The sequence below is a fragment of the Sebastes fasciatus genome, chromosome 3 (assembly GCF_043250625.1).
Source record: "Sebastes fasciatus isolate fSebFas1 chromosome 3, fSebFas1.pri, whole genome shotgun sequence".
NCBI lineage: Eukaryota > Metazoa > Chordata > Actinopteri > Perciformes > Sebastidae > Sebastes > Sebastes fasciatus.
The window spans coordinates 9,531,268-9,558,844 of NC_133797.1; the positions used below are offsets into that span (position 1 = coordinate 9,531,268).

Sequence of the window (27,577 nt, forward strand, 5' to 3'; positions counted from 1 at the left end):
TAGGGACGGTGTCAATTTTAATTTAATCTAAACTCTACGCTGCATGCTAACTTGTATTGTGTAATCCGTTTTAACAAATTTATAGCGTAATTTCCCCACTACGTTCAAACTAAGCTACTTTTGAACTTACACATGCAGTAGTTGGTGCAACAGGCTGCAGAGTTATTGAGATTAAGAACAGCTGAATAGCTGAACTACATCAGTTCAGAGTTTGAATATACCAGAATGGCCAGTAAGGAGATTTGACCACTGAAGCCAGAACGAATGGTAAGGTATGAGGCTTAATTGCCTGCAGGAATAGAGAGATAGCATCCTATTTTTAGTCATGAGCTCTAAATGAAAAAAAAAAAAAAATAATATTTCCCATATCTTTTGGCTTCCGGGTGTTCTTATAATTAGACGAAAATTGGGGAAATTTGTTACAGTTTGTTGGTTGGATCCTCTTAACTGCAGATAAACAAGGTGCTGTTTTATTTTCCCCTTCTAAAAATCCCCCCAGGTAAGCCTGTAGGCAGTATCTTCACTCTCTTCGCCTCTTATGTTGGGATTGAGTTAATAGAAAAAGAAAAGTCCTTTGTCACAAAGTGGCAGTCTCTCTCTCTCTCTCTCTCTCTCTCTCTCTCTCTCTCTCTCTCTCTCTCTCTCTCTCTCTCTCTCTCTCTCTCTCTCTCTCTCTCTTTTGGCTGAGGAACTGCTGAGACTGATGGAAACACACACAGTAAGCGAGAGACAAAAAGAACATAAGAGAAAATATGTCTGTGGAGACGTTGTCAAAATAAATATTTCTGTGGAAGAGAGATAAGAAAAGTCGAGTATCTCTGTTTCTCAGCTGTCCATCCAACCTGTATGTAGCATGCTAATAGGCCTTGAGCAATCAGTGCAAAAGCCTCAGTACCTTAAGACAGAAATGACACCTTTAGGCCCTGTTCAGACCGGGCATTCACATGTGGACAGCTCTAAGTACGTCTGTTCACACCTGCTATTGGAATGTGTCTTGAGTGACCACTTGTAATCAGATCTCACTTCTCTGCTCTATATGCAAATAAACACATAGAAAACAAATGGCTAATACAGCAGACATTGCAAGGTAATATTACATGAATGTCAGAAGTAATATCCTACATATTTATGAATTTGGCTACATTTTATTAACATCGAAATATAAGGTTATTGTACTGGCGGTCAGCTTTGAGCAGAGCACGGGAACAAAAACACCAACACATCACTGACAATATGATAATAATGCCCTTTGCGTGCCTAGTCTGATAGTCTGTAGATATACAGTATAGCCTATAGATAAGATATGTAAGGGATAATGTACAGCAAGCCGGTCATTGTTGTGAAAGAATCCCCGACAGGGCAATGCTGCACCCTGACGCAAAGCGTCCAGGACACATTCGCATACACACAGCTAAAAGAATGTGCTCTCATTTATATGGCATTATTCAGGCTGGAGGTGCTGCCTCTCAGCCGTCGTGATCCTGATGCTAATGCTTCCCTTCCTTTCCTCTCCTTCACCCCTGTGCTTTTCTGTCTCCCGTCTTTTGCAACGCGGCTTCAATACATCCATCGTTCACGGTTCTCTTGCTAATTTTGACTGCTTTTCAATTTTTTCAAATCACCGTGTCTTATCCACAACGTCTACCTGCCTTGGATGTTCTGACTCATCCTCTCTGTACACTTTAATTGGCATCCTTTAATTCTTCTTTACTGCCTCTCTACTCAAGGCCTGTCCTCCATATCCTTCCTTTATGGTTTTAATCGTCTCCTTTTCAATTTCTCCTTCTCCCAGGACTATGCAGTGCGGCCAGATGTGCCGTGGCTGAGTGATTTTTACTGGCAGACATGTTGCGAGCTGGAGGACACTCTGCCCTGCTTCAAGGGCATCTCCAACGAAATCATCGGAACCCATATCCACATCGAGCTAGGTAAACCCAACCCAATCGTTATCCCTCTCGAGTCTGGCAAGAATCAGCATATTTAGTGCATCTTGTTTCTGCACAACATCATTTTTCAGTGTCAGGCCTAGATATTCTAAATCATTCTTAGGTATTCTATCATCCTTCTACCACATAGTGATTTGTATAGAAGATTTAGCATTGGCATTAAATTACATCTGCCTCTCCTATAGGACGTTTTCAAGCATCTATTAATCCAGAGAACTGGGGAGGCTTCGTGTCAGAGTTGCCTCCTCTCACGGAGTCCAAAGAGGTGAAGCAGGAGAGAAGGATCAGAGGCCACTGGAATGAGAGGTTGGGGGCCTTCCAGAAGCTAGTCCTTATCAAGAGCTTTGTTGAAGAACAGGTGAGCTTAGATGATGTCTGTAGAAAGATATTTATTAAACCTGCAATAACTTTTTCTGGTCCCTCTCTCCTTACGGTACATTCACACCAAGCGCAAAGTGAATTTTTCGCACGGCGCCATTATATGCAAAGTCGATGCAAAGAGGCGAATAGACGCGATTTCCCGCCAGGCAACGCGAATGATGCGACACGAACATGCGAAATATGCGCCATTTGCGTATTCGAAGGAGTTCGAATATTATAAGTCGAGCAAGAAATTCTTGTGAAGCTGTGTCGTGAAAGTCCATCAGAGATCGGAAACTCTGTGTATGTGTATAAACCATAAAGTGTCAATGGTTTAAACAACAACGTTGCTGTCGTATGTATGCCTAGATCATGTTATGTTAAGTTTTGATGGAGCAGCTGCATAGCCTGGCACTGATCGAACCAAACTCCATGCAAAAAACAAGCATTTTAAAAAGTTGTTTGCTGGTCGTCTTGCGGACAGACTTGACAAAGCATGATTTATGTTGTTATTTCTACATACTTTTGATCCATTTACAACAACGTTGCCGCCGTATTTATGCCTCGATGACGTTATGCTGAATGTTGATGGAGCAGCTGCAATGTTAGAATAGCCTGGCACTGATCAATCCGAACTCCATTCAGAAAACAAGCATTTTAAAAGTTGTTTGCTTGTTGTCTTACGGGACAGACCTGACAGAGCATGAATTCAGACTTTTTACAAATCAGCATCATTATGTAGTTATTTCGGCATCCTTTTGGCACTGTATGTTAATGCAGCTTGCCGCCGGGTGATGTTATGAACAAAGACATGACAGCATTTGGTTTTCCGACATATCTGGGACTTCCACACATTGGACAACGCAGCAACAGTGGTTATTTCTTCTATGGTTGATGGTGGAAAGAAAAGTTGTTGGTATCTATGGAGACAAGCCCCTTCTCCTCTTCAGTGTGTCTGGCACGAATTAACACAAATGACACCAGCAGTCCAACTCGCACGAATAAAGCGAGGCGAAAATTTACTTCGCTCTTGGTGTGAATACAACATTACTCCTGTTTTACTGCCCGTCTTTGTCCCGTTGTTCTTTGATTGACTTCCTCCCCCACTCTTGTCCAGGTGGTGTTTGCAGCAACAGAGTTTGTGATTGTCAGCCTAGGGAAGCAGTTTGTGGAGAACCCTCCTGTAGATCTGGCAAACCTCTACAGTGACATGTCCCCTTCCACACCGCTGATCTTCATTCTCAGCACAGGGTCCGACCCCATGGGTGCCTTCCAGCGCTTTGCAAAAGAAAGAGGTTGCATTGACAGGTAAAAAAAAAAAAAAGATTAGACAGATGTTATAAGGTTTGGGGGTGAGAGGTGACGGCCAGCACCCTGGAAGGTTTTTACACATGATCACAGGGGTATTTCCACATCTCTCTGTCTCTCAGGGTTGAGTCCATCTCATTGGGTCAAGGCCAGGGGCCGATAGCAGAGAAGATGATCCATGAAGCAATGAAGAGCGGCAAATGGGTGTTTCTGCAGAACTGTCATCTGGCTGTCTCCTGGATGTTAGCCATGGAGGAGCTCATCAAGACCTTCACCGAGCCTGGTATTACCACACTGAGACAACGTTGAAACATTTCCACACTAGGGCTGTCAATCAATTCAAATATTTAATCAGGATTAATTGCAAATTAATCGCACATTTTGTATCTGTTTAAATTGTACCTTAAAGGGAGATTTGCCAAGTATGTAATACTCTTTATCAACATGGGAGTGGGCAAATATGCTTGCTTTATGCAAATGCATGTATATATTTTAGGGTTGTCAATCGATTAAAATATTTAATTGTGATTAATCGCATGATTGTCCATAGTTAATCACAATTAATCACACATTTTTTATCTGTTCAAAATTTACCTTAAAGGGAGATTTGTCAGGTATTTAATACTCTTATCAACATGGTAGTTAGGCAAATATGCTTGCTTTATGCAAATGTGTGTATATATTTATTATTGTAAATCAATTAACACAAAACAATGACAAATATTGTCCAGAAACCCTCACAGGTACTGCATTTAGCATAAAAAAATATGCTCAAATCATAACATGGCAAACTGCAGCCCAACAGGCAACAACAGCTGTCAGTGTGTCAGTGTGCTGACTTGACTATGACTTGCCCCAAACTGCATGTGATTATCATAAAGTGGGCATGTCTGTAAAGGGGAGACTCGTGGGTACTCATAAAAATAATTTTCATTCACATACCTTAAGGTCAGAGGTCAAGGGACCCCTTTGAAAATGGCCATGCCAGTTTTTCCTCGCCAAAATTTAGCGTAAGTTTGGAGCATTATTTAGGTAGGTTGGTACCAATGGTTTTCTAGATTCATATGATGCCAGCATCTTCACTGTAGCTTTAAAACTAAGCCCGCTACAACCTCTGAAAGATCAAATAGCGGCTGTCAGATTTTTAAGAGGTTAATTAAAAACTGCAAGTTGCGTTAATGCGTTAAAGAAATTAGTGGCGTTAAAACAAATTTGCGTTAACGAAGGCGTTATTTATCGCGTTAACTTTAACTACACGTATGATCACACAAGGAGAGCAGCATGACACCTGTTTCAGGTGTGACCCATTTGTGATTACATTTTGCACTGTTGCTTCTGTCTAATGCATGGTGGCTGAGAGCACTGCTCACGGCAACATGGATTAAAGAAAAAAACACACACCAGTACGGAAAACATGAGCAACACAACATAGCCGAGCTTCCGCGGACTAAATGGCTGTTGTTTTTGTGGATGTTTCCTTTGGTTTGTATCAGTGAAAAGATACTTCAACGCAAGTTTCTTTTTTTTCTGTGTACTCAGAGGCACATTCATTTAGTTTTTTTTTTCTTTTGTCTATGGCTGTGAATAACGTCCCTTTCTGTTCCCGTGCAGAGACATCAATCCACGAGGACTTCCGTTTGTTTCTGAGTTCCATGCCTACCAAAGTATTTCCTGTTACAGTGCTACAGAACTCTGTCAAGGTAAACACACACACACACAATACACACTATAACACTCTATAATCTCACTTTAGTTCACTTCATTTCATTTGAAGATTGTATGTCAAAGATTGCTCTGCAGGACTAATGTTCCCATGATTAAGAAAGTTGTCAGATTCACTTCCAATATAAAATAGTTCAGCTTTGAACAAATGAACAATCTCTCCATTAAGCTTTCTACAGTAACACATGAGAATAAATATGAAAGTCAATTTTCTGAATACACATACTGAGTGTAACTTCTTAGACTTTTGTGAGAAACTCACAGTTGGCACTGCATATATTGCATCTGTATAAAAGACTATTAATAATTATTCATTTCTATACTGCTGTGTATTCTAGATATAGTAGGTTGGAGAAACCTGATTAATTACGAAGAGGAACCTTATGGTAGTATTCTAAGGCATTAGATAATGGCATTGTAGTTGTGTCCGCTGGGATAAGGGCAAGGCTGTGATAAGTACAGTAAAAGGGCTAAATGGCTGTGATTTGCATTCCTTTTATTGGAAGGTTATGTGACATTTTGCATGCTTTGTAATTTGTTGAACAAAAGGCAGAAACTGATACTGTCTCCGAAAAAGGAAGTGTCACAACATCAGTATAAACCGTGTCAGTAATGCCAGGCTGTGTGGTGGTAAAATGAGCCTAAAAGGAAAGGATTTTTTTTGAGGATTGCATGCTTTTAATTCCACAGGCTTTGTAAGTAAAACTGAATGAACACAAAATATAATCCATTCGCAGATCCCTTAAATTCATTGGTGAGACGCTCTTCTCATAACTTGCTTATTCAGCTGTTACTGAGCCTATTCAGCACTGTGCATTAGGATTCAAGCAGTTAAACAACTTTGAAACTGCTCAAAAGTCTATAAGCTCACTTAAATTTTTAATAGTGGATTTTGGCAAAAATCATGAAGCTGTACATCATCTAGGACAAGCCACAGCGCCACAAGAACTTGAAATAACAGCAACAAACAAGAATAATTGGAGGCATATTCACGTCAGTCCTAATTTCAACACTGCTAAGTTTTGGTCCAAGACCATCTTGAGTAAATGCAATGCCACATAATTGCTGTACTAACATTAAACTATTCTTGCAAATGAAGTACTAAAATGTTCAGAGCTCTATGTCATTAAATCTTTCACAAATGTTTCTCCAATTAAGCGGCTTAAAGGAATACTTCCCTCACAAAATAATAATTTTTATATCAATTACTCACCCCGTGTTACCATGAATTCTTGAAGAAAACTTTGTTTTTCTCGCATACCTCCACGGGGAACGAATAATCAAAAAACAGAAAAGTCTTGATGAATTGAAGTAAGCGGAGGCCGCGTTTAACAACAGCAAAACTATCAAAATGTCTGTTAACAAACTCTCACACAAATCGTGCAGTATGATCCAACCCTCATTTATCCAGTCGTATTGTCAGTACTTCCCAAACACATGTATCTTCACTAAAACCTTATTATTTAAAACACTTTGGACTCACATGGACCAGTAGCAAGCCTGTGCAAGATTGAGACCATTTACTTCAATTCACAAGACGTTTCTCCATTTTTTTGCTATCCGCTCACTTTGGAGGCATGCGAGATACATGGTAATACAGGGGGAGTGATTGATATACAAATGATTATTTTGTGGGGGAAGTATTCCTTTAAGCAGCTTAGAGAAACATTTGTGAAAGATTTAATGACATAGAGCTTTGAACGTTTTAGTACATAATATGCAAGAATATTTTAATTAGGGCTGTCAAGTTAACGTGATAATAATGCGTTAATGCTTATTCGTTTTAACGGGACAAGTTTCTTGAATGCATTAATGCAACTTGCTTGATTTTTAGGTTGTAGCGGGCTCAGTTTTAAAGCTTAAGTGAAGATGCTGGCATCATATGAAACTACATTGCTACCACCCATGTCATACTAGCAAATAACGCTCCGAACTTAAGCTACATTTTGGCGAGGAAAAACTGACATGGCCATTTTCAAAGGGGTCCCTTGACCTCTGACCTCAAGATATGTGAATGAAAATGGGTTCTATGGGTACCCAAGAGTCTCCCCACATAATCATATGCAGTTTGGGGCAAGTCATAGTCAAGTCAGCACACTGATTTCCAATAACAGATATATACATAAATTTAGATTAAAGCAAGCATTTGAAACACTTGACAATCTGCCTTTAAGGTACATTTTGAACAGATAAAAAATGTGTGATTAATTTGCAATAAATCGCGATTAACTATGGACAATCATGCGATTAATCCCGATTAAATATTTCAATCAATTGACAGCCCTAGTGCACACATTTCCCTGTCAAGGTTGTTTTGTTTTTTTTCTCATAAATCACAATTTATGCTTAGAAAGAAGCGTATGCATATTTCAGGCTCTTTTTTTGTGCGAAAGCAACAGCTATAAATGAGGCCTCTGATGAGAGGGATTTATACATAAGTTTCCATGAGGGAGAACTGCATGAGAGCTACAGGTATCATAACTAGGCTTACTGAGGATTAGATTGACCCCAGCAAAGCCCCAGAAATGTTGGCAGTCAGAGCAGAACTCACTGTGGTCTTCTCAATAGCAGCCATCGAGCCCTGTGTGCCTCTGTGTTGTTGTTGCCAGGTGACTAATGAGCCTCCTAAAGGCCTGAGAGCCAACATGCGACGGGCCTTCACAGAGATCCCCAGCAATTTCTTTGAAGACCACATTCTGGGACGCCAGTGGAGGAAGATCATCTTCGGAATCTGCTTTTTCCATGCAATCATCCAGGTTACACACTGTCTCACACACCTCACACATACTTGCTGCTTTGTGTACATGTTTTACGCCTCGTTTCCATAGGGTTTTGTTTTGTGTCCGTAAATCTGTATAGAATACTGATTATGCCCCCTATTGTCAAGGATATGCAGGTCTTTACTGATAGATAGAAACACCGCCGCAGATGTGGGAGAAAAGTTACCTGCTACATGCACTGTCTGTTTTTCGTCATCCAGACTAATGTTTGACGAGTCACATTTATAAAAAAAAATTCCAAGTGAAAAAAGTTTGACGGCATATTTACCTAACATTTGTAACATGCCAGCTGTTTAACATAGAGTGGATGCATTGTGGCTCATTCGCAATATAGTTCATAAAACTGCTAAATATGCTGTCAAACTTTTCGCTTAGAAAACAATGTATAAATAGAGCTGTATTACATTCATCAGTTAGTTTATTAATTTGCTGATTCCACATAAAGTTAGGATGTACGCTAATTTCCTGTGGCACACATACAGTCTGTCGGTTATCCGCGGCAAAAATTCAATTTTGTCATCTTAGCCTATTGAGGCAAATTACGGACCGAAAAATACGGAAGGAGGCGTTTCGCAAACACATTGGAGATCACCGACGTTGCCACAGAGAGGCGAAGTCCTGCCCTTTGTGGTGGACCCCATGGGACCTAATTTCGGAAAAAATATGTACGGTAGTCAACGGCGAGAGACAAATATTTTTCTGTTCCTGTTTGATTAGGCCATGAATCATAGATATGATGTTTGTAAATTTAAAATATAATTTTACGATCTTACCTGATGTTTTTTTTATCCAGCGACTCCTGGTACTGTTATCAGCCGGGAAGCGAAATAACGAGTGACTGAGTACATCCCAGCACGAAACACACAGGCATCGTAGCTTCAGCGAAAAGACTACACACCCAAAAGTCCCTTGCGTGACTTTTGGGTGTGCAGTCTTTTTAATTACGTGTTTTCACACTCTGATACTTCAGAGTTTTACAACAAACTGAGACTTTCTTGACTTGCAAATTTATGTTTTAAATGTACAATCATGATCAATTCAAACGGAATAAAAAAAGATCTCTCTCCGTTGACTACCCTTCATATTTCTTTCCAAAATAAGGTCCCATGGTGGTGCACAGGAAGGGGCGGGACTTCGGGTGTGTGCCTGTGCTTCTTCGTATGTCCTTATTTGTGTGTTGTCTTGCATGTGTCTTAGGAGCGGAAGAAGTTTGGTCCTCTGGGCTGGAACATCCGCTATGAATTTAACGACAGTGACAGGGAGTGCGCTCTGCTCAACCTCAACCTCTACTGCAAAGAGGGCACCATCCCTTGGGACGCTCTCATCTACATCACTGGTAGGGAAGCCATCACACAGGAAGAAGTGTGTGTGTTTGCATGCAGGTCTGTCTAAATGTCTACAAACATACATGTACAGTACAAGTTGGTGTATTAGGGGGTTGGCTCTGAAAATACAACATTGTAAAGTACAATGTGGAAAAGGGTTACATGAAACCTGAGATTGTTTGGCTTTAAACAAGGCAGGATTTGTGGATGGAAACAGTCTCTTTTTGTCGCTAAGGCAGTGCTGTTGTGTTGCCAGTGTGCGGCACAGACTGCACACTGTTGTTTTGCCAGCAACACACACATTTTCAGCATTGTGTGAAATGGGGGAGGCGCAGAGTGTTTGCCGATTTCACAAAGCAGGGCAGTTCTGTAACACGATTTCACTCCGTTTTGCAGCTGTGATCCCGTGTTTGTTCAAAACTCACTCAGTGAACATTTGCTGCTCTCTTCCTCTTGGATTTGTGCTTGTAGAAGTAAAATGAAAAGAACACTTCTATGCACAGCAAAGCTCTTTTTCTATGTCAAACAGCAGATAAAGAAATCCAAATGTTATGGCTGTTAAGAACTGTAATATGAAATAGTTTGACAATCAAAGCATTCATAACGGTACAGGGTCCACACCATTTACATCAATGAGGGTAGACTAAATACTGTATTAGAAACACCTCACAGTATAACACAATACAATCAACAGCATCGCAAACTGCATCATCCAAAATGACCTAAAAGTTTAATCAACACATCGCTCTAAAACAGTTTTAACAAAAACTGAACACTAGAACTTTGATGAAAGCAGAATTTATTGCAGAACTGTTGTATTAAACTGCATTAGTTTCAGATAACTGAACCTACGAAACTGGCAACTGAGGTGTGAATTCACAAAACGGCCACTAAATGCGGCCACTAAACTTGAACAAATCAGACAAAAAGCAACGGTGTAATTCTCAAAGCACCCACAAATGATGAAATGCACTTCTAACTGCGCCGCCAATCAAATAGCGAATCGGTGCTCCTTTGCTATTTGCACATATTTAAAATAAGTAATATTTGGCACAAAATTGGTCACTTTTTATGTAAATGAGCCTCATTGCAAAAACAATCCAATTCACAAAGATCGGCGCTAATAGCCACACGCAGTTACAGTGAAATTATCAGCGTCTTCAGAGATTTGTTGGTAACTGAAGCACATTTATGAGAGGTGTACGCCCAAAATGTCCAGTGATCATGGCATATTAAATCCAAAATACAGTTTCTCTCTGTCACGTTTAAGTTCCCTGCCTGATGTTTTTAGGAATGCCTCAAAAGTCCGTAGCTCGGTTTTAGCAGTTGCAACTGATGCGCAATTCATGGTGCTATCAGCGGCAGCAATCCATTCTTTGTGAAGTCTATGTCACATTTCTGTAAAAGAATTCTGTCATATCTTTCAGAAATCTTGCAGAAATCCTGACATTTTTTAAATAAATGGTAATTCAAATGTCCTTTTCCATTATTAAAAAAAAATTACTTATAGCACGTTGTTTGCCAATTTGAAAATGAAAGTGCCACCTTTCACATAATAGTTTTGTTATAATATATAAATACTGTAGCAACTCATAATGTAATAATTGCACATAATGTAACTATTTAAATGTAATAAAAGTTCATAATGTAATGATGAGCACATAAAGTAAGAAAACCATAAGTGCATATCTAATAACTGTTTTATTTTGTAACATTATAACACTATAAGCTAAGCAATAGGCAGTGGTTCTCAACCTGGGGTCTAGGAGTTGCCAGATGATTGTGGAGAAAAAAATAAAATAACATATTAACAATAAAATAACATTTTAGTCTGGGGAACGTTTTTTTTACATCACGTTGCCTGTACCAGTGATGTAATTTGCCTCAGAACAGATTTTCTTGAGTGTCTGTGAGAGTCAAACTGTGCCTCCACATGACTTTCTGACGGGGGATTTTTCCTATTAACTGGAAATGCAATGTTCTGGTTCTTCAAGATTACTCCTAACTGGATAGTTTGGAAATATAATTAATATTTGGAGCTCTGCCTTTCATGCAAGGATTTCCATGAGTTTTGAATTATATCACAAGCATAAAACAGGTGCTCTGCTGTTTCTACATTTGTGTAGCATTGACAATTATTAGCCTCAACTTTAAACCTTGTTTTGATTAATTCATGATGAATTCTAATAGCCAATTTTTCAGTTTTTTCCGTACTTTTTGAGATTAAGTGTCCTCCTGGTTAAACCAGGGTACATTGTATTTATTAAGTAGCCTATAGCCTCAAAAGTTTCTTTCTAAATGCATGATGTTTCCAAAGTCAGTGATCTCAATATTGACCAAACTAATCGTGATTTTGAATTTTGCCATAATCAAGCAGCCCTGCACCAAACTGTGGCAGGCTTTAGAGTTTAAACTCATTGTCAAAGGAGTTTTAATTTTTATATTTTAATTTTCCTTGATCATACACATTTCACACGTGAAACTGAAAGCTTTTTTTTTAATGTAGTTGTATTATTGTCATATATTCTGGGCACACATATGGACACAAATTCAATTTCAATTGAATTGAATTATGTTGATTTAATATTCTTTGTCTTGGACTTTCATAACAGACGTCTTCAGAGTCATTATAAAGCAGACGGAGGGATCCCTTTCATTAACAATAACTCATCATATCTCTAAAGTTCATTTGTTTTCCTAATCTGGTTTTCAATTACACCTTCAAATGATTATGTGCTGCGTTCAGTCTCAGCGGAGCGCGCCACTCCGCCATCAAATTGATGTCTCCCGTTGTTGTTATCACACCACCGTGTTATTAGTTTAATCCTTAATTCTAACAGTTCTTGTGTGCCAGAGCTACACACCCTTTGAGTGAAAGAATTTGTGCTCAAACCAAGCATGATATTGCCTTTCCTCTTTTAGAAAGAACAGTTCCTCTCTCTGCCAGCTTCACCACGCCTGCAGCTTACTAAAGGCTTCGGCAGAGATTTGTCTGATTACTCACTTCCGTCCTTACTGTCTTACATAACTGTGTCTTTACAAAAAACTTGGATTTTAAGTGTTGAATTGTTAGTGTTAAGTATAATTTCATCTTACTCTTTGGTAATATTTACCCTTCAGCTATGCACAATTCCTTTCCTCTTGTCTATCATTTCCTACTAGCCCCACACACGCCTCTCTGTGCTGCGCATTATTACATGAAGAGCCGGAGACACTGCTCACACTCGTCAATGATTCGTCTATTATCTTTTTTACATCGCTGTGTGAGTGAAATGATTTTTATTGTATTAGCGTGTTTAAACTCTTAGCCATTCATTGTAGTCTGTAGTGCTCTTTGTATTTCTCTCCCCCACCTTTCTCGCCCATATTTAACAGTAAGGGGCTAATCACACCGAGACGCGTCGCTACAGGCGCAGCCGCTTCAAAAACGCCTTGGCAAAGCTGAGAGGCAAAACAGCATTGTGTCTGTGGAGCTGGGCTGTGTGCTTGCAACCGGGTGATCAAATGTGATTAACGTAAAAAATGTGGTCTTTCTCTTTTTGAAATACAGTATCCTACATGAAACTATCACAACATGAGATATGGATTCCCCTTTCCCTATCACATACTCCGTAGCTTTCTCATAGTCTAGCTACCACATCTACCGGCATCAAAACAGGAGGGAAGTGGTAAAGTTGTACCACTTGCTTGATTTGATTAGCTGCCTGGTTCAAGTTTGACATTGACCGACTGCGCCCCTGGCGCTGAAAGGTTGAGAATATTTTAACTTTTGTGCGTTTCTAAAGAAAATAGCGACAAGAAATGCAAGAGAGGAGTCTTTTTAGATTGATCCGAACAGACTCACAGGTTTCTATCTTGTATCAGTTTTTTCCGCATTAGAAGCAGATTAAAGCCTCTTCCAATAACTGTAATCAACCCATTCAAATGTCATAACCGTTACCTTAATCAGTCAGAATTCAGATTGTGTTTGGTCTCTCAGCAGAGGATGGAATACATCGCTGTCTTATTTACACAATTTATTCAATATCTGTCTCTGTTTGGTAAACCATTGAGTAGGTCACCATGCTTGTTTATAGAACTTTAAGGTACTGGGGAGTTTAAAGCTGCAATATGCATGTTTTGAAGTTTTGATGCCTTCGCACCGGCGACAGCCGTGGCCAGAGACATTAAGTTTTCCAAATGTCCGTCTGTTTGTACGTCCGTCTGGTCCATTCTTGTGAACCCATATCTCTAGAACACCTGTAGGGAATTTCAGAAAATTTGGCCCAAACATCCACTTGGACTCAAGGGTGAGCTGGTTAGATTTTGGTGGTCAAAGGTCAAGGTCACTGTGACCTCATGTCCGTCCCATTCTCGTGAATGTGATATCTCAGGAACACCTGGAGGGAATTTCTTCAAATTTGGCACAAACGTCGACTTGGAATCAAGGCTTAACTGATTAGATTTTGATCGTCAGAGGTCAAGGTCACTGTAACCTTACTTCCATTCCATTTTTATGATATCTCAGGATTGCCTTGAGTGAATTTCTTCAAATTTGGCACATACGTCCACTTAGACTCAAGGATGAATTGATTAGATTTTGGTGGTCAAAGGTCAAGGTCACTGTGACCTCACAAAACACATTTTTGGCCATAACTCAAGAATTCTTATGCTAATTATGAAAATGTTACACAAACATAACAGGATAAAATGATGTAGTGATGACATTTTGGACAGACATGGATGTAAACTTTAACTACCCTGGTTAGCAGAGGCATTCAAACGCAAGGCGGTAAATCTAGTTATTTAAGGTACAATGCGTAGGATTTGTCGGTTGAGGTTTGTAAGCACAACATTCAAAGTTGGCCCATCTTCCCCGGCTCAACGAGGGTTAGGGTGCTCGCCAGCGGGTGAAAGCCAACCCCAGATTCACTCTTATTTTGGAACGAACTTTGACTGCTTGCCGTTTGGCCTTACTATATTTGTGTTTTTTTTGGTGCTGTGTCCGACATTTTTTACCTGTTTGCTACTGCTTGTTTTTATACAGGTTGACGATGGAGTGAAATTAGTCTCAAAATGGTCACCAATTTGTATTACGTGACTTACAAATCTGTACAACAATTTGTGCGTCATTTTGAGTACTCACAAATGCGTGTTCTAACCTACACACAAATACCAATCAATTTGAACTCATTTAAAACAGTTTTACAAATGCACACATCACAACCTGAATGAATATTAATATTTTACTTACCGATTTTTAACTTCATCTTCACAGATCTGATTATTTTCACTTTCTAAAAGCTTCCTGTGTGCACACGGATCGCCTGATATGCACAGATCAGGTTACATTTGTGTGTGGAGTTTTGAGACTATTTTTACGGTCTCCAGCTCAAACAGATCCACAAATGCATGCTGCGTTTAAGTACTGGTGGAAAATTGAGACATCTGGGCTTTTGGGGAAATTGTGTGTAATTTGAAAGTGGGAAAAACGTTTTTCTAGATAGACGGAATGGCTCGTCACCCCTCGAACACCAACTATACACTAAGTAACTAAGACTAAAGCAGGGATGGTCATTAAAACCAGCACCTCCTTTTATAGAAACACTGATCCAGACTAATAACATTAAGTGGTCTTTGTGTGTGTGTCTCCCCAGGTGAGATCACATATGGAGGCAGAGTGACGGACGCCTGGGACCAACGCTGCCTCAGGACAATCCTTAAAGGCTTCTTCTCACCTCAAACCCTGGAGCCTGGCTATGCCTATTCCTCCTCAGGTATTTTTCAGTCTCAGGCTCTCTCCTCTCTCTCCTTGTATATATAGAGGGCATGGACAAAATAACAGGATCACTTAATAATAGAATTCAGTATAGCAGGTGTGTGTGCTTGCAAAAGTCGATTTGTCTTGGTGCATGCTTATATACTGTATATTTTCTTTGGATTAATGGTTTTATCCCTTGTGTGTTTAAGGTATCTACTATGCCCCAGAGACAGATGAACTAGAGCAATATAAGAGATACATTGAGAGTCTTCCAATCATAAATGATCCTGAAGTCTTTGGCATGCATGAGAATGCCAACCTGGCGTTCCAGGTGAGGAACAATAGCAGTATCTTACAGAAGAAAAACATACAGATCTGCATTTTTCTCATATGAGCTGATGTTGTAAACGAACTGACATATTATTTGTTTTGATTTAGTTTGTTTTGCTGGGCTAATGTGTTAAGTAGCTCATTTTACCTAGTAAATGCCATTATTTATGGGCTTATTCATGATTTAATCTGGAGCTGCTCCTACAGTTTATGGCCAGTTATAAAAGCATTTTTATTCAGAGAGCATGAGAGTGCAACTGTGAAATATCAATAATGTTTCCTTGTGTGTGTGTGTATGTGTTTATTATATGTTTGCCTCCACAGCGCCAAGAAACCATGACTCTTATCAGCACCATACTGGATGTAAATCCTCGCTCATCCGCCGGCCATGGAGCTAAAAGTAACGATGACATAGTCTGCGAGCTCGCTGAATCCATCTTAGCCAAGCTACCTGGTACATGCACACACACACACAGATACACATGCAAACACCCACATTCATTTGTGTCAGTATTTTTCATGTGTATCTTGTCTGTCTGTCTGCCTACCTGTCTTTGTCTGTGTTATCGGTTTGTCTCCCTAATTGTCTACCTGTCTGTGCAGAGCGTCTGGACATGGATGACGCGGTGGAATCTATGTTTGTCCGGGACGAACACGGCCGCCTTAACTCCCTGACAACCATGTTGGGCCAAGAGGCAGACCGATTCAACAACCTGCTGAAAGTGCTCAGGGTGACACACATAGCTAGCTCCCACAAACGCACACTTTGGAACATTTTACATATACGTATATTTCATTTGAGTTTTGTCGCTCGGAATCCGCTTCGGTCAAAGTTTATTTCCTGTCAGCTGTTGATATGAGCAAACACTGCTAGAGGAATTATACTTAGACCTAGAAGCAAAAATATGGAAGTGACAAAAACAAATTATGGTGATCCATTTTCCATCTAATTTGTTTTCTCTCCTGTGTTTATGACCTAAGCACAGGGAAAAAAGCTTTTTCCAGGCTAATCTTTCTAAGTTCCTTAAAAAAATGTTCACCTGTGATATAGGTGGGAAAAAAAGGTTTTGGCTGCTGATTTTTTCAGGATCCTTTTTTAAGGGTTTGTTATTTTAATACTCAAACTACATCATGTTTTCTTTTGACTTTTAATTTATCCGTGCCCTCTGAACACAACTTTTATTGTGTGTTAGCAAGTTATGAAAATAAAACTCACCTGAAAGGAAACATGATTGCTTTTAGTCCTGTTTACAAAAAAAAAGTAGCAAACCTTTTTTTTTCACCTGTTTCACAGATGAAAAACAAAAAGAAAATAAGTGAGAAAGATTATCATGGCAAAACCTTTTTTCCCATATGTTTTTTAGTCATAAACACAGGAGAGAAAACAATTTAGATCAGAAAATGGATCACTAGAATTATTTTTTCTCACTTGCCTCTCAGGGCTTCTGTAGAGAAATGACCTGAGGAAAACAAATGAAAAAAGTTGATGAATTATGTTGAGCAAGAATGTATATATATATATATATATATATATATATACATACATACATATATATGTAACATTAGATATATCAGAAATTAACAACTTTTTTTAGAGCTCTTTATTGTCCTTTCCACCACCTCATTATGATGTATGATTTTTTTTTTTATGTTTCCCAGATGTCTCTTATCACTCTGCAAAAGGCCATAGCAGGTCTGGTGGTGATGTCGGAAGAGATGGACCGAATATACACAAGCTTCCTGAACAACCAGGTTCCCACCCACTGGGCAAACTCCGCCTACCCTTCTCTCAAACCCCTGGCCTCCTGGGTCAGAGACCTGACCCTCAGGACCTCCTTTATCCAGGTTTGGAAGAGAAATGGGAAAAAATACGGACACACAAACACACACATATTGGCGTTATTTTCTCTTGCTAACGTTGAATTGTATTGATAAGTTGTTTAAAATAATTTGTCTTAATAAAGACAACGGAAAAGCATATATATTAAAGGTGCTATTACATTGATAACATTGAGCCACTAGATGTCACACTCTCCTTACTTCGTTCTACTGCATTCACTTTACAACAAGTGGTTACCGGTTCGTTGCACAACCTGCATATTTTATGGTTGAGTGGAGTGAGACTCAGACAGACAGTCATGTCAAGTGATGAAACTCGTGGTAGAGTAATGAAGTCATTTTGTAACATGTAGCTATAGGCCTGCGTTAGCTATAGATTTAGGTTACTATGTGCGGTGGCGTTTCAAGATTAATGTAATATAATTTGAGGATATGGCTAGCTAGTTTTAGGAAACATTGATCTTGTAATCTAAGCAGTGGTGTAGTGAAGGGTATACGCAGGTATACGGCCTATACCTACTTATTTTTCAGGATTGGTACGGGAGTGAAGCGGGGAGCTTACCATCAATCTCAGCCATTTATCCGTTGTTTCCACACTAACTGGTAACTTGGTCGCTGGCGACACAGACACACTACGTGTTTACCAGTGTTAATTATGGCAGCTATTTTAGATTTAGTCTTAGTCTAAATATGAAAATGCACATTAGTTTAGTCACATTTTAGTCATTTTTATCCTTCATAATGTTAGTCTAGTTTTTGTCGACGACAACTCAAAACGTTTTAGTCATTGAAAAGTAATTTGATTTTAGTAAAACATTTTACCTCTCTTAATTTTGTCAGCAATATTTTTTATTTAATCTTATTTAAGATTATATTGAACATTTCTATCACTTTGGTCAAACTTATTTCACATAAAATTTATGAAATCTGATGAAAAACACAGGTTGAATAATTGAGAATGCAGCTTTGCGGTCATTAATGATGCACGAAAAAGTCATACTTGTATTCGGCACCTTTCTAAAAGCTTTGTGGATGTATTTTTTTTTTTTAGAAATTATTCATCTCCATAAAAATTTTATCAATATAACCTCTAGTCAGAGATTAGTGAAAACGTGGGAAGAAATTTGATAATAGGATTCACTTCCTTCTTCTGGCTCAAGTCTCTGTATCACTGACTCACACACACTGACATGACAGAGAAATTTCACCATGCATACTGGTTTCTTTGTGCGCGTGTGTGAGCGCATGCATACAAGTGTATTTTTGTGTGTGTTTGACCGTGTGTGTGTGTTTTCTCATCAAGTTGAAAACACTAATAACACATGAACAGTCCGCGTTCCTCCCTGAGGCACAGACCATCTTTCCCTCTTTCTCTCTCTCTCTGTCTCTCTGTACCCCTCTTTCAGCATTTGGTTCATCTCCCCTGACTTAAGCCATTCTTCCGTGAGACTGGTCTGAACATGTGTGTTGCACAATCACTGAAATTCACTCTCACACACAGAAAGGGGGACAAACGGGGGACAGTTGCATTAGTTTATGAGGTGATGAGTAGCCGCTGAGTCAGACTGCACACGTTCACTACCTCAGTGGAGAATCCACCTCACTGCCAGTCCAAGTTGAGTCACTGTCAGACCCCATACGTAACAGGATTCCTGTAATGCACCATGGCTTGTTAAACACTGAACGAAAATGTTATTTAAAGATACACGCATTTTAATTACGTTTTCTCTCTCTCTCTTGCTAGACTTGGATCACAGATGGTCCGCCCAAATCTTTCTGGATCTCAGGATTCTTCTTCCCTCAAGGCTTCCTTACTGGTAAAACACTGCAGCACCAAAATATCCTCCATGCTTTTAATGAACCACTGCAGTAAACTGCTGAAATATAGTGATCGCTCCCACTATTCTTTTACATAAAAATAATGTGATTGGCTTTTAACTGCTCAACAATATCCTGAGTTGCCACTATTTACATTACGTTAGATCTTGCAAAAGAACAGGATGAAATGTATCTGTAATGCTCCCCTCTGCCTGCTGGTCTGTAGGGGTGCTTCAGAATCACGCCAGGCACTACAATTTGCCCATCGATGAGCTCAACTTCCGCTTCAACATGGTGCCGGTGTACCGAGACCAGGTAGCGGTCTGTGAGGCTCTACGCACTCTGCCTCACAACACTAAACTGGACATGGATGTTGAGGTACTGGAAAGGGTGGGGTCATTGTTGGTAAGTGATGTTTAAGGATTCTGGTAAATCTAGTCGGTTCCAGTTGTCCCCATGAGATTTCTTCAAACATAGGGTATCCTGGGGTTTAAGGCACCGACCGGTAACCGCAGCATTCCTGGATCGTGTCCAGCTGGGGACCTCGGTTGCTTGCCATTCCCCGTGTTGCTCTCTCCTTGTTTCCTGTCATCTCTTTTGGAGGCGGCTCTCTAATTTAAGCACCATGTGCCCCCAAAAAAACTAATAATAATTGAAAAAAAGATGATTTCAAACTAGGGCTGTCAAAGTTAACGAGATAATAACGCTTTAACGCAAATTTATTTTAACGACATTAATTTCTTTAAAGCATTATTGCAACTTGTGATTAAGCGGGTTCAGTTTTAAAGCTAGAGTGAAGATACTGGTGTCATATTAAACTAGAAAACCTAAGGAAAAAAACAACCATGTCACACTAGATTGTTAGGAAGGAGCTTAAATAACGCTATGAAGTTACACTAAATTTTGACAAGGAAAAACAGGCATGGCCATTGTCAAAGGGGTCCCTTGACCTCTAACCTCAAGATATGTGTATGAAAATGGGTTCTATGGGTACCCACGAGTCTCCCACTTTATGATAATCACATGCAGTTTTGTACTGACAGCTGTTGTTGCCTGTTGGGCTTGAGTTTGCCATGTTATGATTTGAGCATATTGTTTATGCTAAATGCAGTACCTGTGAGGGTTTCTGGACAATATTTGTCATTGTTTTGTGTTGTTAATTGATTTCCAATCATAAATATATAAATACATTTGCATAAAGCAAGCAAATTTGCCCTCTTCCATGTTGATAAGAGTATTAAATACTTGACTAACTGGTTGACAGCAACAAGCAAACACTAGAATAGTGTCTTCTGGCAATAGTAAGTATTTTTTTTATTCATTGAGGTTTCACTGCAGACACACAACTCAGCTAATATTTGCACATTTCCTTGAGTTCTCTCACCTCAAACTATCTGCAGACTTTACAGTTCCTGTTCCATTACACCCACATTTTTAGTTTTTCTTTTGGATAGAGCCAGGCTAGCTGTTTCCCCATGTTTCCAGTCTTTGTGCTAAGCCTAGCTCACCGCCTGCTGGCTCCAGCTATATTTTTTCTGCACAGATTTGAGAGTGGTATCAATCTTCTTGTCGGCAAGACCTTTGCACTGGACAGCAAACCCAGTCTTCACTAACCCCACAAATCACTAAACCATCCTGCCAACTCTTCTGCAACTCTCTGCTAATGAAAATGAAATCCTTAAAGCTTCGGTAAAATAGAAAATGTTGTGTTTATGTTCAGCTTCTAAAATGAGCAGTGACGGTCAGAGCAGTGGTGAATGTGAAAGAACACTATGCTCCATTGCGACATACATTGCTGTGAAAACTCAAGAGGCGACGATGCATTACAAAGGATGGATTACTGTGAATATGTATCTTTTTACCTCACCACTGCTATCTGATCTCACAACAGTTACCAGAGCCGGAGAATGGCGTGCTCGTGCATGGCATATTCATGGATTCCAGTCGCTGGGACAATGACAACATGGTGATTGAGGATGCGTTACCTCGAGTGATGAACGCCATGCTGCCGGTGGTGCACTTTGAGCCACAGCAGAACTACGTGCCTGATCCTGACCTCTACCATGCTCCTCTGTACAAGACCTCAGCCAGAGCTGGGACTTTATCCACAACAGGTACATACTGGCTCCACACAGGGGCCCACATTTACATACTGGTTAAGATTGCACCTAGAGACGTTTCCGATACCACTTTTTCCTTCCCGATACTAAAAATTCTAATAATTATTATTATTATATAAAAATAATTGATTTCTGGTTAAAGCAGCAGTAGGCGAGATTAGAGCAAATATGATTAAAAAAAGTTATTTTTACAAAGCGGTCACTATATTCTGACAGTAGTGCATGAGACAGGTAATCTGAAAAACATCATGTGCCTCTGTGTCCTCCGGTGCTCCTAATGGCATCTGCAGGATTTCACAGCCTGGAGGAAAACAACCAATCAGAGCCGAGCTGGAGCCTTGTCGTCTCTGAGCAGCTGTCAATCATACATCATCATACATCATACGAAAAAAATTTTAGTGTACTGTTTAGCTGTAAAATGAGAGAGTTTGTGACCCGGCCGCCATGTTGAGATCATTTGAGGAATTACCAAGCACCGCCCATCAGCCAGAGCAAACTTTCTCATTTTACACCTAAACAGTACACTACAAGATGTTTCTGAAAACATTTAACGTGAAAAATAGTCAGTAGAGTGACAGAATATTAACTAATATTTGATCAGCGTTGCCTAGTTTGACAGCTGCCTCTGTTGAATGAACAGCCAATAGGAATGCTCTCTCTCTCTGAAATGACCTGTGATTGGCCAGAGTCTCCCTTCACAGGCTATATTTTCTAAAGCTTGAAAACAGAGCCATGAGGAGGTGCAGAAGCCTAGTTTTCTCTCAGAACACTTCAATTATAATATGCTGAAAGGTTATTATGGAAGTTTTGCCCAATGATGCCAAAAACACCCCCGCTTTAAACAAACTGATTTTTTTCTCGTTTAATAAATTACGGTATTGTATCGGTACATAGACTGGCGTACTCGCCAATATCCAATACCAAATTTTGGGTAGTATCAGACGCATTTCCAATACTGGTATCGGAACAACTCTAATTGCACTCACATTTGAAGGCATTTAGCTGACACATGTTTATACTGAATGAGCAGGCAGGGGTTTATTGTTTTGCTCAAGGGCATTTTACCATCTCTTGGTGTCCAGAAGAATTTCTTTCAACATTGAAGCAATGTAATGGATAGCTAATTTGATTTGACTTTTCCCCTCACCCTTTATTTCTGTCTCCATCCAGGTCACTCAACTAATTTTGTTGTGACAGTAATGCTTCCCTCCAATCGACCCAGCGACTATTGGATATCAAAAGCCTCGGCTCTGCTGTGCCAGTTGGATGATTAAGTTTTTTATCCAAGGACAAAAAGGAATATTAAATGTGACTGAAACATTTACCTCTATGCACAACCTTGGATTAACTTTGAAGCTTTTGTGGAATTATTTATAAAGATTTTTACAGATAGGATTCATGCTGAAAGTGCACTTACTTCAAATACAGTGTAATAAACACTTCTGAGCTAGCCTTGACTGATCTATCTGCTTCCTTCGTGTAACCGTGGAGATTTATATCAGTTATATGCAGGAACCATCTCTTATCCTGCTCACAATTGATGAAAGCGGTGCAGTACATCCAGATCTTTGAAGATGAGACACCATATACTAGACTCCCATACCGAAGAGCTCCACTCACGCTGAGCGGTAAGTCACTGGATGAATGTGCTTACTGGAACTTACAGTACACATGTAGCCTCAGGGAGAGAAAAGATGGAGGGATGGACGGCAGAATAGATACAGTAGACGGATGAACAGAGATGTTTTTGCCAGACACATGGATGTTAATGGTTCTCAAACAAAAAAAAACAAAAAAACGGAATAGCTTAGAGGGGTGAGTTGAGACAGGAGAAGGAGTGATGATCATCAAATGATAAAATGTTTCCGCCACAACCCCCACACACATCAGCAGCCTATTTGTGTCACTTAGGGCATGCAGTGCAGCACACATAAAATATGGCTCTTCAAACACATTAAGTACACCCACTGCAGTACTGGGGCAGGGTGCAGACACACTCCATCTCTGTCTCTGTCACACACACTGCCTCCATCACGCCTTACTGCTCCGGTAACGTCAAGCAGGAATGGGCATACATAAACAGTATATTTAACATCAACCTGGGGAAGAGCAGCACATAACAATAAAAAATAAATAAAAGTACAATGCTGGAGAGAGAAAGACAACTTTAAAAGCATGAGCACAGATGTTAGATATTTTATATTACAATATATCTCACTGCTTATTACAGTATTTGCTTCTTGCACAACAGTTTCAATTTACAAAAACGCTTTACACAAAATGCTGCATTACTAATTTTCCCCTCGAAACCTCACATAGCACATAAAATAAAGTATTATAGGTCCCATATCATGCTTATTTTCAGGTTTGTACTTGTATTTTATGTCTCTACTATAACGTTTACATGCTGTAATGTTCAAAAAGCACTTTTTTGTTCTCATACTGCCTGTATTCACCCTACGTCTGAAACGCTCCGTTTTATCACATATCAATGGAATTGCAATGCCAGGAAACAACTTAGTCCATGTTTACTTCCTGTCAGCTGATGTCATTCACATACACTGCAACAGGAGATAAACCGTGTAATGGTTTATATATTGTATATTTGTGACAGCACAAATAGACCAAAATCTTGACGGCTTGTTTTAAAGGCAGTTTCTGAATAAAGGCTGTCTGTATTTCACCGTGGATTGAGCGTTTCGATATTTTCACAGTATTTATATAGCACTTGAACTTGCTTTATAATAAAAAAGACATAAAGAGCCTAAAAATGTATTATTGACCGTGCGGTTGTACTTAGCTCCACCCTCTCGTGTCACTTCTGTTTGCAAATAACGAAGATAGCGACGGCCAAAATGACTCGAGGCTTCAAAACGGCAGTCCACAAACCAATAGCTGACGTCATGGTGACTACATCCACTTCTTATAGTAGCATTATGTTTCGGGGTGTCTGTCCATACGTACATACGCCATCCGACCCATTCTCGTGAACGTGATATCTTATGAATGCCTTGAAAAAATTTCTTCAAATTTGGCACAAATGTCCATTTGGACTCAAGGATGAACTGATTAGAATTTGATGGTCAAAGGCCAAAACTCAAGAATTCATATGCTAATTATGACAATTTCACAAAAAATGTTTAATAGGATGAAGTGATGAAGTGGTGACATTTTGGACAGACAGTAATTATAGTTTGGTCCTTTTTTCTTTCCTTTAGGCAGTTGGGTTGAAGTAATTAGCAATTATGCTGTAATGCTGCTCACCAGGGCAATAATGACATAATAATATAAGAACATATAATAAAAGAATAAAATTAGGAGAACACGTAAAAACATGTTGCATTGATTCATTGATCTGTGCGCTAAGTAATTTATCATTTAAATTTATAATTTAAGCTTGAGCTATGGGTTGGCTGTAGCATGAGCATGCAATTTAGTGTTTAGCTCTTTGTATGTAAGGAAGGCTTTATGGGTTTATTGTTGAGAATTTAGCAATTTATTTTGTCTCTTTGCATTATGAGTTGTGCAAACTGAAACTTGTAAAAACAGAGCCAAAGCAAAAAAAATAGTGTATCATGTATGCACACTATCAAAATACTAATACAGTGATAATAGTTAAATAATATAGTTAAATATGATGTAGACGTCATAAAGCTAAAAGAGTTTGACCAATGTTTGACCACCTTTGTTCTGAGGTTCTACCTGATTTCCCATTTTAATCATTCACTCTCACTTTTCCCGCTACCTATTCGTCTGTCCTTCACTGTCCCACATGTACAGACTACTGTGCACTTTGGTTATTACACCAACTTAATCTTTCTGTTTTTTGTGCAGGGTTTGAATGTGTAGCAGAGGCGCCAAAGTACATGTGATGCAAAGGATTCTCTAAAGCTGTAAATGGTGATGAGTTGTCTGACTTTGTGGGGGCATCATCAGGACTTGTCAGTTCAGAGGTGAAACCTTTCTATTTATTAATCTCACCTTCATACACGGATAGTGAAAACAGACAGATTTTACTTGCTGCAAGTAAGTTACTGCACTAAAAAAATTTAGTTTTTGTTGAATTGGGAAAGCACAGTGATCCAGTTTAATTCATTTCAGTTTTAATTTTGTGCAAGTCAACTAGTGCGTACACAGTGACTGCACAAATGACTTCACACATGCATGACTTTCTGCAGCTCTTGTTTCATCAACAGCATCATCCACTGACCTCCTAACCTCCTTTATTAACCTCCTTTTTTCCTAATCAATCCTTTTATGAGCCAAGATTATGAACTATGAATAACTGTGAATGTGCTGTAGGCCTAATGCTGTTAGGTTATAGAACTGAAGGATTGAAGGAGTAAATGAGATTATATGCCTCAGTCACTCTGAAACCAGATTAACAATGTTTTATCATCACACACACACACACACACTTCCCTGTGGATTAAGTCAGAGGGAAGAGGACATGGCTGATGTTTGAAACAGATGGGTCCAAAGGAAAATGGATGTGTTATTTTTAAAGGGGAAGAAAAGGCGGAGAAGAGATTAGAAATGATAGAGAGTGAGATTCAGACATAAAGAAAACCTAGTTGATAAAAACATCTCTCAGGACAGCTATTAACATTAATATCTGACAACTAATCGACATGTTTGTAATAAAGAAAAGCACAGATTGACAGTGGGTAAACCGTGCTCTCACTTGAGTGATTTGTAATTTGGTTTAATGATGTTGACAAAAGTCATTTAGGTTATTCAATGCCGATCGATTTCATTAAAAGTTCCACCACAACAGTGACTTACAGGTTTTTGGCCGATGAGGAAATCGATACCATTCTCGTGTCTGTACAATAAATATGAAGCTACAGCCAGCAGCTGGTTAGACTAGTTTAGCATAAAGACAATGAGCAGAGACTCCAGTGCCTGACCAAGAAATAGTCCAACACGATGGATGATGTCATCACCCTAAAAAAATTTGGAAAATATAATTTTGTATTATTGTGGTGGTTATATAAATGTAATTTATGGTGCTGTTGGATTGCTACTAGACTGCCCCGTTAATACGTGCCTCCCTTTGTGTGTGGCATGCGGGAGAGCAAACAGTCCCCCTGTTTCTATTATCTATGCTAGCTAAGCTAAACAGCTGCTGGTTATACCTTTATATATAAGCATAATATTAATCTTCTCCTCAATGTCTTGGCAGGAACACGAGTAAATGTATTTCACAAAATGTCAAACTTTTTTTTCCCTTTAAATAACGGCTTCTGGATTATGTATGCATGGATTGATAATAATAATAATCCCAAAACATTCTAGTGTTCCAAGACTTGACATAAAGGCATTTGGGTCCTGTTTTATTTAGACGTAATGATTCTGAGTCATATTCATGTTCTGTATGCAGAACAAAGATCTGAAGTCTTTTATGTACAGTTTAAATATACAGGTCAGAGTGAACAGTATCCGAGGCTGTGACCGCGGCAGAAACCCTCCACCTCAGTCATGCAACGGTACAAGGTCACACCTGTTCGGGCTCTGTCTGAACTAGAGTCCCCACCTGAAGACCAGAAGGGTATTTGCGTGCAGGCAATTATTCTACAAAACGAACGGCAATATAGATCTCACAGGAGGGGCAGGTGTGTGTCTTTACACTACACGAAGTGCACAAAGTCCGCGGAGATCTGTTCCAGCTGACCTGGCACCAACAGTGCCACCAAACAGAGCAAACATTATTCACCAGGGTTGCATAACTCCCCCCTCTCCCCCCCTTCACACACACACGCACACACACACATACACAAATTTATAACCCAGGTGGTCTGTTACATCTTGGGACCAGAAAAAGGGAAACAGCACTGGGACAGTCTGCAGGGAGGGGTGGACTAGGGACAAATTAAAGTGTGTGTGTGTCTGTGTGTCTGTGTTTTTGCATGGTGTGGTACATTTCCAGCCACCAACAGCTGTCTGTCTGCACGTAGTGAAGCCTGAGATTAGATTTGACCAATTTGGACATGTCATCACTCTACAGAGCAGCATTTGGTGATAGTGCGTGTGTGTGTGTGTGTGTGTGTGTGTGTGTGTGTGTGTGTGTGTGTGTGTGTGTGTGTGTGTGTGTGTGTGTGTGTGTGAGCTGCCAAATGTCTTAACTAATATCAGTAAGGAGATTGGATCCCTCCTGACTTAGCCTACAGTATCTCAGTCATTCATTCCTGCCTGGAAATGAGCAAGGTTTCTCATCCATCCTGGCTCGCTCTTACATTTTCACATCTGAGCTCATATTAACTTGTAAATCAGCTCTGGGTGCAGAAAA

At 39.6% G+C, this 27,577-nt stretch overlaps 1 protein-coding gene across 2 annotated transcripts in view; it reads left to right on the forward strand.

The window, feature by feature from the left end:
• Positions 1–22,738, forward strand: part of dnah6 (dynein, axonemal, heavy chain 6) — a 91,003-nt gene extending 68,265 nt beyond the window's left edge. For both annotated transcript variants that reach the window (XM_074628798.1, XM_074628797.1), the window contains exons 67-82: positions 1,793–1,928; positions 2,132–2,304; positions 3,424–3,614; positions 3,737–3,897; positions 5,226–5,314; positions 7,946–8,092; positions 9,314–9,452; positions 15,078–15,197; positions 15,391–15,512; positions 15,836–15,965; positions 16,115–16,242; positions 17,171–17,356; positions 19,095–19,167; positions 19,395–19,546; positions 21,060–21,282; positions 22,459–22,738. In XM_074628798.1, coding sequence (XP_074484899.1) covers positions 1,793–1,928; positions 2,132–2,304; positions 3,424–3,614; positions 3,737–3,897; positions 5,226–5,314; positions 7,946–8,092; positions 9,314–9,452; positions 15,078–15,197; positions 15,391–15,512; positions 15,836–15,965; positions 16,115–16,242; positions 17,171–17,356; positions 19,095–19,167; positions 19,395–19,546; positions 21,060–21,282; positions 22,459–22,562 — 2,274 coding nt within the window. In that variant the 3' untranslated portion in view covers positions 22,563–22,738. The remainder of the gene's footprint in view (positions 1–1,792; positions 1,929–2,131; positions 2,305–3,423; positions 3,615–3,736; positions 3,898–5,225; positions 5,315–7,945; positions 8,093–9,313; positions 9,453–15,077; positions 15,198–15,390; positions 15,513–15,835; positions 15,966–16,114; positions 16,243–17,170; positions 17,357–19,094; positions 19,168–19,394; positions 19,547–21,059; positions 21,283–22,458) is intronic.
• Positions 22,739–27,577: the final 4,839 nt, after the last annotated feature.